Source organism: Girardinichthys multiradiatus, chromosome 22, assembly GCF_021462225.1.
Source record: "Girardinichthys multiradiatus isolate DD_20200921_A chromosome 22, DD_fGirMul_XY1, whole genome shotgun sequence".
NCBI classification, from domain to species: domain Eukaryota; kingdom Metazoa; phylum Chordata; class Actinopteri; order Cyprinodontiformes; family Goodeidae; genus Girardinichthys; species Girardinichthys multiradiatus.
The window spans coordinates 16,512,882-16,528,780 of record NC_061814.1 but is presented as its reverse complement, the minus strand read 5'-3'; the positions used below and the strand labels follow the sequence as shown (position 1 = coordinate 16,528,780).

General features: G+C 41.8%; 1 protein-coding gene across 1 annotated transcript in view; it reads left to right on the top strand.

Moving 5' to 3' along the window:
- LOC124858601 (RAC-gamma serine/threonine-protein kinase) overlaps positions 1-15,899 on the top strand; it is a 73,353-nt gene that overhangs the window by 48,779 nt on the left and 8,675 nt on the right. The window contains exons 9-11 of the mRNA XM_047350657.1: positions 3,962-4,084; positions 4,724-4,852; positions 14,846-15,060. Coding sequence (XP_047206613.1) covers positions 3,962-4,084; positions 4,724-4,852; positions 14,846-15,060 — 467 coding nt within the window. The remainder of the gene's footprint in view (positions 1-3,961; positions 4,085-4,723; positions 4,853-14,845; positions 15,061-15,899) is intronic.

Below are 15,899 nucleotides of genomic sequence, written 5' to 3'. Positions count from 1 at the left end.
AGTGTGTTTAAGACAAATTTTTGGGTTTAAAATGTGAGTAAGATCTATATGCTACAAAATCTAAAACTTCATTTGTTTGAGGTTTTTAGTAACAAACAGGTACAAAAAAACTAGCAGTGTCACAACAACTGACCACCTTTATTATAGTGTAAATGCAGAAAGCAATGATAAATTCTGAGTTTCATGTCAGCAACGGATTGAAAATTAAAATGGGAGAGAGGTTAAAGAACTATTACAGATTTTGTCACATTACAGCTGCAAACTTAGTGTTGGTCTATCACATAAAATCTGAACAAAATACATCAAAGTACTATAATAACAAAGTGTATTAAATATTGTAAAGTGGAATTAAATTTATATATAGTTTTTAACATTTGTTTTACAAATAAAAATCTGAAAAGTGTGGCGTGCATTTGTATTCAGCCCTCTTTGCCCCGTTATAGATTTTTACTGTTTTTCCTTTCTTTTGTTACACTTAAATTTTTAAGTCCGTAAAACTGTTTTAGTACCAGACAAAGATAACCTGAGTCAATACATAGTAGGTTTTAAATGATTATTTCATTTGTTAAGAGAAAACAAGTATCCAAACCATCCCAAGCTTTTAGACTCACAGTTAGAGACATTGTTGGCCTACCAAGGAGAACATCCAGCCATCAGTTTGTGACATTAAGCTTAGGCGCACTTGGGTTATGCAGCAGGACATTGATCCAAAGCACGCCAGCAGGTACATCTCTGAATGGCTTAAAAAAGGTTTTTGAGGGGGCTTAGTCAAAGTTTGGATTTAAATCCAATTGACATGGTGTGAAATGACCTTTAACTAGCTGTTCATGCTCGAAAAACAGGCGGTACTAGGAAAAGCCTCCAATGTTGCTATATCAAAACAATTCTGCAAAGAAGAGTGGGCCAAAATTCCTCCACAGGGATGTAAAAGACTTACTGCCATTATCGCAAGCGCTTGATGGCAGTTCTTGCCTCCAAAGGTGGCCAGTGATTGGGCTAAACCAAAAACAGAAGAAATCTCTAGAGGGTGGATGCTTCATCACAGAACTATAAACATAGCTGTTTACTGAAGAACCTCAGAACCTTGTTAGAGAATATTAGTGAGGAACCCTATGATTCCATAGTAGCAGTCCAGCAAAAGAATGCACAAACGCTCTAGAAGGGGCTAAAGTTTCAATATAGGATTCTTTCTAACAACCAACTGGCCCCTCTCTTGCCTCCTCATCTTTCTTTTTTCTCCCATTCCTCTGCTGCTCCTGCCTATTTATGAACACACCTAAGGGGCAGATAGGTAGCCCGAATGACAGTCAAAGAGGAAATGAGTTTGGATTCCCTCACTTTTCCATTTCTCAGATTTTTAATCGGGGCCGTTTTTTGCAATCTTGGTTCATTCCCTTAGTGTAACTGTCACCTGCTCCCCTCCCAGTCAGTTAGGCGGTTCAGGCAGTGCCAGGCTAGAGCAAACACACACAAAGTCAACACCGGCAAACACACACACACACTTAGGAAATTTTTACCTAGATGGACAAATTGTGATCACACATGCCACACGAACACATCCACTCGCAAGCCATTACAAACCTGCCACAGTCACAGCTGCCAGTCCACTGATGAAGGCCCACCTGTCGTGTTTACCCCCCTGATCCTCTCTCTGTCACACACACACACACTTGCGCATGAACGGCCTTTAAGCAAGGTGGTCTGTGAGCATCACTCCAGTGTAAACCTTCCTTTACAATTAATGGGAGACTTGTGGCCACTGGCCTCATGGGTAATTTGTATAACTTGACTGGTTTAGCACAGCAGGCTTGTGTCATTTTGAGCCCACATGTGTAGCTGTGTGTCAACTTGACATCTGACAGCGAGGGTAACGTTGAGAGAGCACAAGGGATTTGGAGGTAAGGGAAAATATAGCAGGGGAAATAAAAGTATTCAACATCTCAACCTTTGTTCCCAGTTAGTAATTTTCTAATCACATGAAATTCACACCAGATATGAATGAAAACTAAAGCACATTCAAATAAATCTGAAAATAAATTAAAAAAGGATGTGTAATAAAATGAAATGATACATGGAATAAATGTTAAATGCAAAAGTAAAATAAAAATCTGTATAAAGCCAAGAAACAGTCAGTACTGTCAGTATTTAGAAAGCAGCCCTGCTTTTTAAATACTGAGGTAATGAGATACCTTGGTTAGGTATCTCATTACCAAGGTATCACACAAGATGCATCTCTGATGGGTTACTACAAAGAAGCTGCGTTGCAAAACCAACTTGTGCCATTGCTTAAACATATATTTCTAAACAACTTAATGGTCCAGTGACACCTTTCAGTTGATAATCTGGAAGTGGAAATGGTATTATGTTACCACAAACTTTGGATAGATATGGAATTATCAGGTCCAGCTTTTCGAAACAAAAGGTACTGCACTCAATTCCAATCTCCTCTAGGCACACTCACAGCACAAGACTCCACTGCTGAAGAAAACGTATGTTGAAGTTTGGAGTTGGAAACATCATGATGAGAGGAGGTTTTTCAGTGTAAGGTGGTAGTGGACTTCAAATAATTGAAGAAATGTGCAAGGAAATTCTCGATAATCTGAAGATGAAGGTGAATTTTTAAGCACATACACAGATATGGAAACTTTCAATTGGTTTCAGTTAGAGCTGCGCAATATATCAAATCCCAGTCATCGTTGCAATATCAATATGTGTAAAATCATAATCACAAAGGACTCGTGGGATGCAGTATTTGTTAAATTGATGTATTTCATGTGCCTTGCATTCACACTCTGTATGCAAACATATTGGACCAGTTGGATGGAGTTTCCCTTGTTTTGATGCCTACAGCTAATATAGTTTTCAATGGCAAGAGATACTAAACCTTGCAGTGGTCGGAAGAGAAGATCAGAATATTTCCCAATAATATCATAATTCCAGATTTTCCAAATATTGTGAAACTCTACTTTCAGAAACAGATAATAAAGCTACCAGAATGACGTGTAGTTAGCTGAAGAACTGAAGATCACAATGCAGTGAAGAGACCCCAAAGAACCTTCAAGATTAGGAGTTTGCATGGACAAATGAGTCACACTTGTGCAATGCGTGCAGAGAGACATCTTGATCATCCTTACCAAAAAAGCCTTTTTTACTTAGTATTTAATACATTATAAAAGTGTTCAATACTTATTCCTTGTGTCAATACACTTTTACACATAACATAATTTTTTTATTAATTTGTGTTGATGTCTTTCTATGTGTAGATTATTTGGGTTTTTAGCAACAGCTAATGTGAATTTCATGACAATAGACCCGTTAGAAATATATTTACAGAGAAAAATGTTGTTGTGTTTAGTACTTATTTCCCCCATTGTATAAGGTAAAACCCCCTGGGTGGTTAAAAAATAGTTATTTGGCATAGAATTAGTCTCGTTTCAAAACCAGATGTAAGAACGTAGTAAATAAAGATTGACATCCAGGAGGATAAAGTCAGTAATAGGTGCTGCAGTCGAGGTAGCATGGTAAAGGTGGTGTTGTTGTCTGTAGCGGCAGCAGCCGTCGCTCTGTCTTTCACTAGACTGGTGTATTGATTAAACCCCCTTGATTTGGCCCTCACCAGCGAGCGAGCTCCTCGCCAGCGCCGTGCCAACGCAGCCCAGAGGGGTAACATGGAAGAAGTATGTGCATCGAGGAGGGTGGGAGGGGGCTGCTAGATGAGGCGCCAGCTGCCGGGTGCCTCCACCCACCCTCCTCCGAGACGCCAGCCCCCCTCCTGCTATCACTCTCCCCTCCGCTATCTATCATCTCAATATGGTGCGGGCAGCCAGTTTGTGTTGTGCTAATTTCCTCCAATAAATCAGTAATTATTGCTGTGCCGTCCCTGCTGTCTCCCCCCCACCCTCTTTTTTTTTTGCTTACTCTCCATCTCACCCCTCTCTTTCCCTCTCTTCTTCTCCTGCAGCTGTTTTTCCATTTGTCCAGAGAGCGAGTCTTCTCCGAGGACCGGACGCGCTTCTACGGCGCCGAGATCGTTTCCGCTCTCAACTACCTGCACTCGGCGAAGATCGTGTACCGGGACCTCAAGGTAAACAGAACCAAGAGGTAAAGGGGAGGCTGTGGGGCATGGATGAGACTGATCAGATATTTGTGGGAAAAGAATTGTTGCCCCCACCTTTTTTTCACAGCTCCACATTTTTGTGTCTTTCTTTTTTTTTGTCTTGGTTGAGTCAAGTGGCTCAGAATTGGTTGTAATTAAAAAGTGGGACAGAAACCGACACAAAGCAGAAAAGATGGGGGCGAGGGGAGGGGAGGGGGGAGTTGCTGATGCCACAAAGGTAGAGAGGTAGATTTCTGCGTCTGAGCGCCTGCCTGGCAGCCTTGGCCTTAGACCCGCTCACAGCAGCCAAGAAAACTGAAGAAAAAAAAAAAAAGCAGACGCAGAGAAAGAAAAACACTTCAGCCATTAAAATTAAAAGGTTGAGTGGCTCCACAACATGCCTGAAGTTTATTTTCCTCATTTGTTCAGAGTTGTGTGCCTGAGTGTGCCTCCTGATCTCTGTGTTTACCCGTCTACCTCTGCTCTCCTACTTGGAGAGGGTACATTTTGGCTTCAGTGTCTACACAATTGTTTTTGATCTGTCAACAAAGCCCTGCACTGTACATATCGAGATGGTCCTCAGTGATGTATGATGACAATGAGTTGTGTCTTTTGTTTTGGGTCCAGTTGGAAAACCTGATGCTGGACAAAGACGGCCACATGAAGATCACAGATTTTGGACTGTGCAAGGAAGGCATCACCGATGCTGCTACAATGAAGACCTTCTGTGGAACACCAGAGTACCTCGCGCCAGAGGTACGCCTTACGCAAATTATTGAAGTAATTTACAGCTTTCTTGTTTTCTTCGTGGTTTCTAAGTCTCTTACAGTCTTTATTTGTTCATCTTTGTCATGTCGCTGACTACAAAATTAAACACTTTTTGCACTGATTTATTAGTTTTCCAACTTTCCCTTTCCTCCCTTGAGTCTTCCTGTTTACATGTTCCTGATTTTTTCCTATTGGTCCACCTCTAAATGTAGCTGATAAATAAAATACAAAAGTGAAAACATCTATAAAAACTGTAAAAGATCTCCTTTGGATTATAAATGGGCTACAATTTTTTTAAATGAATTCAAGACTTTTTCAGCTTTCAAATAAAAAAGCTTTAAAATAAATTCATCTTTTATGCAGTAGCATCATCTGTGGGACATTTAGAATAATCCAATCTTTAATTTGTGTAAATTCAGTACGTTGTGGCCAGTTCTGTCTTAAAAAAATTAATTTTGAGAATTATAGCTGGATAAATAAAAGACATAATTGTTTTGAAAACAAAATCACTGGTGCCACAATTATTAGCATTGCTTACAGTTTTTATTAATTAATTTAATTTAAGCATTACCTACATATAATATCTAGATTAGGGATTAAAAATCTATAACTTCCTGTCTATCTCTGGTATAACTGTGATGTGACACAGTGGCCCATTTGTCTTAGCTACTCTTCAAAACGGAAAAGACTTGTGAACATGCCATCAAAGGTGTGTGTAAATTTTCCATACATAGCTACTTGCCTTAACTTAAACACACTTATCCTCCATGCAAAGTCTGGTGGATGATATGAGAGACGTTCTTCACACCATTTTTTCAGTAGGTGTAGGATTATACTACTGCAGTAACAAATTACTTGATTAAAGGAATATTTGCATGTTTTAGTAGGGGTGTCAGTATTAGGAAAGGACCTGCATACAATGACCAAAATGACAGGTTTGGGCTGTTTTTGATTTTGGGTCGGCTACGAATAGGCCAGAAAGAGTCTTCCAGTATAATAACCCTGAGTGAAACTACACACGTTATCTAACTGTACAATATCTAATTACTTGTAGCTGAATACTGGAATAAATAAAAACATAGATGATATATAGCTAGAATAACGTTAACTATAACATATTATCTTGGACAATGACCGAACCAGAAATATTGAACTAACACTGGCTAGGTTTAATAGTTTTCTAGTACTTTTTAATATTATATTATAAGCTTTTGCTGTTCTGCTCTTTATAGGGTAAAACAAGTATGACAAGGTGATATTAGCCTGTTAAGTAGTCAGGTTATCTGCTCTGGTAGCCAGCCTGCAGTCCTCAGCTTACCATACATGCTGCTTCCTAGAGCCGCACATTATATCGAATCACAAGCACATTGTAGTATCATTGTTTGCAAACTCGCAGTCACAAAGAACTGCTTAAATGCAATATATTGCAAGTGCCACACATGCAAATTCTGCATGCTGATAATATAGTTGGCCCACTGGATAGAATATCACTGCCACTGATGTGGATACTTGACGTGTATTTTTAGTGGTTGTAATGCTAAGCTAAACAGGAGTGGTGGGGTATATTGTGATGAAGTAATAAGTCAGAAGATGGGGGTTAATCATAATCAATATCGTCTTTGCAATAGTAATAGGATCGCAATCAAATATTTTCTTGATATCGTGCTGCTTGATCTAATAGGTTCTGTTTGAAACGGCTTGCCAACCAGCTGGTAGCATGGTAACTGCAGTTTTAAAGTGGCTTGGCCTAGACAAGAGGGATGGGTGGAACTCCTTAATTTTCCAGTTTTGCAACTAGAAACAGCCAAATAGTTTTGGGGTTTCTTCTGTCGGTATGGGAACAATGTAATAGCATTCTACCAACCAGCTGGTTAGCAGTGCACAGCAATAAGTGGGGGAGAGGGGGGCACCATAACTTTTTTTAGTTCTTGGTTCCACTAACCAGCCCATGGCTAGGGTCAGCTAATGATCAAGATCAACCACCAAAACATTTGCTCTGATAAAATAAACTGCAAATCAAGGACAAAACAATAAAGGATGTGATATTACCTGCAGTCGTAGCACGTTAGGTGAACATTTTAACTAAGCAGTGATGAGTTTCTCTAAAACTTTGACAACTCAACATCCACCCTCTGTGAAGCTTTAATCAACTGATGAGTGACATGATCGTCAGGGGTCTGGCTGTTATGTTCCATAAAGCGAGCAGATTGAGTGAGGCCTTGTACTACATAAAAGCATCTGTGGCATCCACAGGCGGCCTATCCATTAGGCAGCATCTCTGTGCCACTCAGAGCTCCACCAAGATGGCCCCTGTGAACTGTGGGGACTCGTGTCGCCCGCTGCACAGCGCCTGTTTATCTAACAGCAGCCCCGTCTGATTAGCTCACCTACCGGGATTATTACTGATCTTCGATAAACTGCCGTACGCTGGGCGAGGTTCCTGCACACAAACTAACTTATGGTCCCTCTCTCATACCGACACCATATTGGGTTTTCCTCTGTGAGTGTATTTGAATAGTGGCATTCATGCATGTGCATTTTTATTTCTCGGATTTCACAGGCAAATACTTTCGATAATATCAGGGTGAAGAGTAAATATGCAGCTCATGAGTGTGAATAGGGGTGTTGCTGGTTGAACTGGAAAAGGGCACAGAAATACACACTCAAACAGCCACATTCTTGTACTCCCTCCTTTTCTTTTTTTTTTTTTTGCCGCCGTACGCTGTCCAGTCATCAGCGCTGCCTCAGTGGGAGGCCAGCGGATCAACTGGCGAGATGGATGCAGGACTGTAGGTGGTAGAGACGGAGTGATAGAGATGTGGATATAAAGGCAGGAGGAGAAGAGATGCAGAGTGTAGATCCCTCTTAAAAAAAAAGTACGGAGGACAATTTGGCGCAGGATTTTGTGTCTTTTTTTGTAGTCCCTTCCTTTGCGTGCCAAAAGCTGATTGGAGGCTGTTGGTTATTTTTCACAGGATGTGTTTCTCCGAGTGCATTTATGTGTGCGCGTCGTGTGTGTGTTAGTGCTGTGAAAAGTGCAGGCTAAAGCGAGGCAGATGGCGGCAGATGGGCGAGGTTGGAGGAAGGTGCTCGGAAAAAACCTGGAAATCTACACCACCGCCACTCGCCTGCCTGCCCGCCCGCACACTCTGCTCGCCCGCGTGTAAAAATAACACAGTTCGCTCGGAGCCAAGTTACAGAGATGCAAAGTAGCCGGGATTAAAAAGAGAAAGAGGAGGGGGGGCCACGGAGATGGAGGAAGACGAGAAAATATTTCAGGGTTACAGGAGTGAAACTCAGAGGGTTCCTGTGTTTGCTGTCTGTGGAGAGGGCAGATGAGGAGTGAAGGAAGCTGAACTCACAGCGATGCAAAGTGAATCACTGCTGCTGAAGATGCTAAGCATTAGATTCAGGTGATGTTTCAAGAAGGGCCGCAATAAAAGCAAGAAAAACGTTAACGTGAGAATAATGAACAATTACCAAAGAGATGGAACAAGAAAACCCACGGGGAGTGTTTTCTTTGCCTTTTTCTTCCAAATTCTTTGAATTTGACACGTTTCTTTGTGGCAGTTTTAAAAGTGTTACAAGGGGGTGGATTTGGTCTTTTTCCATTTATGTGTGTGTGTTTTTCTTTTATTTTGTGTGCTGTATATGTCGAGCAATGACCTTTTTACTGTAATGTTTTACAAACATAGCGGCACAGTCAGCTGTTAGCAGAACATTTGAAAATGTTAGCAGATTGTCAGGGTAAACCCGTTTCCAAATAATGACACTGTGCAGAGAGAAGGTCTGTGTCTGACACAAGCAATATGGGATTGTATGGCCGCAGTACATGAGGTGTGTATGTGGGACTGTGTTCCCCTGCTGGCTATCTGGGCTGTAACAGCCACAGGCGTTGTGTGCCTGTCCTGTCCCGTGAAGTCCTGCCCGGTCTGCCAAAGCCCCCGTCCTGTGAACAGCAGCTAGCTGCCACATGGCTGCCCCAGCGGGGACCGGGACGGGTCGGGACCTTCTCCTTCTCTGCTGCTTTTAATCTCAGCTCGGCTCCACTCTCCTCTCTCCTGCTGATGGTTTAAATTGTCCCTAACTCGTCTCATCCCATTTATTTGTCAGCTCTGTTGCTAAATTATACACACACAAACACACACAAACACACTCCGATGCCTCAGCGCCTGGGGCTGTAGGGCAGCATTCTGGCTCTGTGTGGATTAATCTGCTCCCTGCCCGCAACCGAGCTGCCACCACCTTCTTCAGTCATGGGTCAAACTAAAACACACAGCCTTCTACACACATCTACATGCACATGCAAACAGAGCCTTGAACTTATTCACATGTTGTCACATTAAAGCCACAAACTCCCGTGTGTGTTATTGAGATATTATGTGATAGATCATTGTAAAGAAGTGCATAACTTTGAAGTGGAAGGAAAATGATGTACAGTCTTCTCTTTATTTGTGTATGTGTGCATAAATATTCATTTCCCTTTACTATCCTATTCCTAAATTAAAGCCAGTGCAACCAGGTGGCTCCAGAAGTCCATCTGTGTGTAATTTATTCGTAGTATAAATCCAGCTGTTCTATGAAGACCTCAGAGGTTTGTTTTCATGGAGACCAAGGACACACCAGACAGATTGAAAGAGTAAATCACCACTGTGAACCTACCAAGACACTGCTTGTCCAGTTAAGCATAGAGGCCAAGCAAGGAGAGCATTTGTCAGAGAAGCAGCCAAAAAGGTCCATAGTAACTCTGGAGGAGCTGCAGAGATCCAGAGCTCAGGTGGGAGAATCTGTTAACAGATATTAGTTGTGCACTTCACAAATATGACATTTGTAGAACAGTGGCAGGAAGAAATCCGTTGATGAAGGACAGCCATAAGAAGTTGTGTTTGTGGGTTGCTACAAACCATGTAGAAGACAAAGCAAATATGTGGAAGAAGCTGCTCAGGTCAGATGAAACCAAAAAGGAACGTTTAGGCCTACGAGCAAAACACTTTGAGGCAAAAAACTAATCCTGCACTCATCATCCCTACAGTGAAACATAGTGGTGGTGGCAGCATCATGCTGTGGGGATGCTTTTGCTAAGCAGGGACAGTAAAGCTGAGTACAGTTGATAGGAAGATGGATAACACACAAAGAAGAATCAAATTTCAGTCTGGAGATGTGCAGACCTGGTAAACATAACCAAAGTAGTTAATGGAATGAATAAAAACACATGCCACATGTTTCAGACTTGAAAACCATATATATACATATCTATATATATCTATATCTATATATATAGATATCTATATATATATATATCTATAGATATAGATATCTATATATAGATATCTATATATATACAATACAGCATCAATTCGTCTTGGGAATGACATATACAAGTCCTGCACAGTGGTCAGAGGGATTTTAAGCCATTCTTCTTGCAGGATAGTGGCCAGGTCACTACATGATACTGGTGGAGGAAAACGTTTCCTGACTCGCTCCTCCAAAACACCCCAAAGTGGCTCAATAATATTTAGATCTGGTGACTGTGCAGGCCATGGGAGATGTTCAACTTCACTTTCATGTTCATCAAACCAATCTTTCACCAGTCTTGCTGTGTGTATTGGTGCATTGTCATCCTGATACATGGCACCGCCTTCAGGATACAATGTTTGAACCATTGGATGCACATGGTCCTCAAGAATGGTTCGGTAGTCCTTGGCAGTGACGCGCCCATCTAGCACAAGTATTGGGCCAAGGGAATGCCATGATATGGCAGCCCAAACCATCACTGATCCACCCCCATGCTTCACTCTGGGCATGCAACAGTTTGGGTGGTACGCTTCTTTGGGGCTTCTCCACTCCGTAACTCTCCGGGGAAAACAGTAAAGGTGGACTCATCAGAGAACAATACATGTTTCACATTGTCCACAGCCCAAGATTTGCACTCCTTGCACCATTGAAACCGACGTTTGGCATTGGCATGAGTGACCAAAGGTTTGGCTATAGCAGCCCGGCCGTGTATATTGACCCTGTGGAGCTCCTGATGGACAGTTCTGGTGGAAACAGGAGAGTTGAGGTGCACATTTAATTCTGCCGGGATTTGGGCAGCCGTGGTTTTATGTTTTTTGGATACAATCTGGGTTAGCACCTGAACATCCCTTTCAGACAGCTTCCTCTTGCGTCCACAGTTAATCCTGTTGGATGTGGTTCATCCTTCTTGGTGGTATGCTGACATTACCCTGGATACCGTGGATCTTGATACATCACAAAGACTTGCTGTCTTGGTCACAGATGCGCCAGCAAGACGTGCACCAACAATTTGTCCTCTTTTGAACTCTGTTATGTCACCCATAATGTTGTGTGCATTTCAATATTTTGAGCAAAACTGTGCTCTTACCCTGCTAATTGAACCTTCACACTCTGCTCTTACTGGTGCAATGTGCAATCAATGAAGACTGGCTACCAGGCTGGTCCAATTTAGCCATGAAACCTCCCACACTAAATGACAGATGTTTCAGTTTCATTGTCCAACCCCTGTGTGTGTGTGTGTGTATATATATATCTATATATATATATAGATATATATATCCTCATAAAAGCCTAAAGGACATGAAACCATTTGCATAAATATCCAGCTGAACAGATTTATTTGTCCGTGTTCCTATACTTGTTTTTTTATACAACATCTAATTGAGATAGCTCACCAGATTAGCAGCGAAAACAGCCTCCTAAGTTGCTCTGAGTTTCATAAGCTGCAGCCCTCGGTGTGTGCACTGAAACAACACCAAACATCTCCCAGTTTGCCTCACTCTCCAAACTTTATGAATTTGATGAGGATGGATAAATATTCCATCTGCCGTGTATGAGTGTGTGTCTGACAGTCTCCCAGCAGTCTAAGCCGGTGTTATCCCTCCAGCCGGACCAGTCAGAAGTATATATCTGGAGCTGGCAGCACGCTTCATTCCCCCAGCTCTTCTCTGCAGCTGCCAACTGGGTGACCAGCTTTATTCGCTTGCAAACATATTCACACATAAAAATCGCCCTCGATCTCTCTTACTTGCTTCCACATACAGTCCCTTGCAGAAGAAATAAGACCACTTGACCTTTTTCACATTTTGTCACCCCACCACCACTAACCTTAATGGTTTTTTTTAATGTATTTTATTGGGATTTTATCTTGTGGAGTGACATAAAGTAGCATATAGCTGTAAACCATAAAGAAAAGTCACTGTTAGAAGAAATGCATTAGAAGTCCTGTTAGCCACAAGCCTTTTAGGAGACACAACAAACATGGTGACTTTTTAGCCTGCATGCAAAAAGCTGTGTCTGTGGCAGAGAACTAACAATGCACATAAACATGGTGGTGGCAGCATCATGCTGTTTGGAAGGGGATGCATTTCTTCAGCAGGAACAGGGAAACTGGTCAGAGTTGATGGGGAAGATGGTGAAGCTAGAAACAGGGAAATACTGCAAGAAAACCTGTTACAGGCTGCAAATCCCTTGAGACTGAGGCAGGACAACCCTAAACATACAGCTCAATAGAATATTTTAGATCATAGCATGTTCATTCATGTGTTGGAATGGCCCAGTCAAAGTACACACCCAAATCATTTTGAAAATATGTGGTAGTAAAAGAAAATCATCGCAAACGCTCTCCATTCAGTCCATATGAGCTCGAGCTGTTTTTCAAAGATTGGTCTGTAGATGTTCAAAGCTGATAGAGAACCCACAAAACAGCAGCTGAAGTAGTTGTACACATTATTGAGTCATTGTATTGACTCATACAAACGCCTGTCACACCTTTCATATTTTTATTTGTTAAAATAATCTGAGAACCATGTATCATTTTCCCTCTACTTCACAGTTATTCGTTAAATTTGTGGTCGTAATATGGCAAAGTCTGCAAAAGTTCAAAGGGTATAAAAACATTGGCGAAGCCCTGCAGATGTTGACACTGAGCACATTGAAGAAGCGATCTCTGAGCTGTGCAGGTTGATGATAAACTTCCTGTTTCTCTGAGCTGAAAGCAACTGTTTTTTGTTTAGTCTATATTGTACCATGATGAAGCTGCTTCAAGGATCAGAACAAAAGGTCCATCATGTCAGGATCACGCTGAACATGCTGCCGTGACTTACAGGCACCGGAATGAGCCAGTAGGAGCAGCTGTCGCACTGCTTAAGCTCGAGAATGGATTTATTCAGATGTCATCAGTTATGACTGATGTGTTAAAAAGATTTCAGTTTTTGGGATGCCAAGAATGTTGGCTCTACTGCACCATTTTTACTTTTTGGTGGCAGTTCTATTCTTATTAGACCTCTTTAGCATGAAAAGCTGCCATTTGTCCCAGGATGTTTTGGGCGATGATTTAAGGTCATTTTCTTTCATCGCTGTCCATAGTAATAAAATCTGGTTTTGTGACTATGGTATTTTTTGTTGTGATCAGGGACTGTAAACTCTCATATATAAAAAAAAAAAAACAGGCCAGGATGGGGATTAAAACCACAGAGGATTAAAATAAGGAGCAACATAAAACCTCAAGATAATTAGAGCTTAGATTTCAAAGTACCTAACTACCAAGAAAATTGAACAGATATGAAATGGCTCAGTATGTGTACAAAATGGTTTGTTTATGAATATGAAATGGCCATTAGCTAATTGGTGAACTGATCCTGAGGCAAAAAAATCACGATGAAGACCAAAGGTTTAGCCCATCAGATGTCTTTGTATGTTTTGATCAGACTGTGAGAATTAGCGCCTTGTTTTACCAAGTTCAAGGATGCAGACATATCGAGGACGGCAACAGTTCTGTAGACAATTTTAAAACATGAACATGTACACATGTACTTTCTTCTGTAATTTTGGTTTAAATCTGTAAAAACTGGCTTTTGCGTCCGACTGATCTATTTGAGCAGATTTATTTCAGGTGCATTACATTTAGGCCGCTGTTCCTTTCCCCATGTGTGTTTCTGTTTCGTTTGCAACAAACCCAAAGCCTGCGGTTCATATAGACGAGTGTCTGTCCTTTACTCAGAGTGTATTTCTATATTTGTGACACCTGTCCTCTCTGTCTCCTGCTCCCTGCTGGCACTGCTTCAGTGTGTGCTGTTGTTCTGAATCTCCTCCTGTTATGACATCTTCGGTGTAATTGTCTGCTGTAATTGAGAATTGTTGTGTTCTGAACAGGTTTTATGTGAGTGTGTTTGTGAATGTTTGCGTCCTTGTGTCTGACTGGTCCATTAACAGTGAGTGAGATGTTATTATTATTGGCGTGATGAACAACATATGTTGTTCTGGCGTCTCTCCAGCTCTGTCTGTCCGTCTGTCACACACACTCAGGCAAAACAAAAGCACACAGGCAAACGCATACACTCATCATGGTAATAAGCTTATTATGGAAATGAGGGAGTCAACAGCACCTGAGTTACCTCTCTTGTCAATGAAAGAGAAGAGGCGAGGCAAGGAAGACGTGATTAAAGGATGGAGACGGTAGGATAAGACAGGATGAAGAGGGAAGAGCAGGCGAGGAAGAGGAACAGGAAAACTGGCCAGATAAAGACTTTGATATAGCGATGACTTACTCTCCAGAACATCTTTTCCCCATACACACAGCAGATCTTACGGTTCAGCACCTGCGCTGCTCAGCTTAGAGGTCAGAGTAGCCTTGACTCGGGCTGTGGGCTGTTCCTGCGTTTTTCCTTCCAGGAATATTCCTGTCTGTTCCTGCCAGGAAGGTTTGGTGTTCCAGGGACAGCATCCATGGATGGCAGCTAATTGCCTTCCTTACTGTAACATAGACAACCCATGATGTTTGCCTCTGTACTATTTACCCTTTATCTGGTGTTCTCATAATACCTTATCGTGCCTCGACATTTCTTCATCTGTCTGGTGTGCAGTCAGCATTATCCATTAAAATTACTGTGGAATAAACGCAGATGTCCAATAAAACTAATGATCCCTTTTAGAAACTGTGCATTTCTGTCCACCCGCTGTCCTCAGGTCCTGGAGGATAACGACTACGGGCGGGCGGTGGACTGGTGGGGTCTGGGCGTGGTGACGTACGAGATGATGTGCGGCCGGCTGCCGTTCTACAACCAGGACCACGAGAAGCTGTTCGAGCTCATCCTCATGGAGGACATCAAGTTCCCGCGCACGCTGTCGGCCGACGCCAAGTCGCTGCTGTCCGGCCTGCTCATCAAAGACCCAAACAAGAGGTGTCTGTCCCTGCCTGGTGCTGTCGTCAACTAAAGTCCAGAATATCTGCTAATGCGGTCCGCAAAATCACAGGAACTACAAAAATGTGCAATCTGGGAAGGAAGATTTGTTAGAAAAATACCAAATCAAATATGCAGAAAATGTTTTTAAAAATAAATCTACCTTCCATGGCTGTATAATAATCTTACAATGAAACATCTTGAAACATCCAATCTTTAATTTGAATAAATTTAACCAGCATAGGTGAATGATTGTTTTTTTTTTAGAGAATAGGACTGCGTAAAAAAAAAGGTGTGGAAGCTAAAATATTTTTCCACATTCGGCTTGCTTTTCCATACTTTTCCGAACGATGTAAGAACCCTGCCCACATGTTAACACCCCATTTCCAATTTGTTGGAAGGCCTCCAGAATTGTATTTAAAATATCCTAGTATCTCAAACAGGTTGTGATGCCATGCACTCTAACAAGGTTCCCAGAACCTTTGGAAACCGTAAACCGTTTGGAAAAGAAAGAGGCCCACAGTATCGCAGATCCTCTGTTGTACTTTGTTTCACAGCACACTAACCTGGACTGCTTGTTGCCAAAAACTAAATCTTAGTCCCATCTGACCAAAGCACAAACTTCTAGTTAAAGTCCCAGATGAGTTTAGGGAAATCTGCAAGTTTATATATGTGATGGTAAGGTAGAAAATGTTTCTCTTCCAAACAACCAGTTGACATGTGGACTGTGTCTAACATTTGTAATGGAAGCTTGGTGACCCCTAGATGCCCTGCCTTCCTTCCCATCCTGCTCAGTGTGCATGGCGGCAAGCTAAAGATCAGAACGCATGGGGATGAAA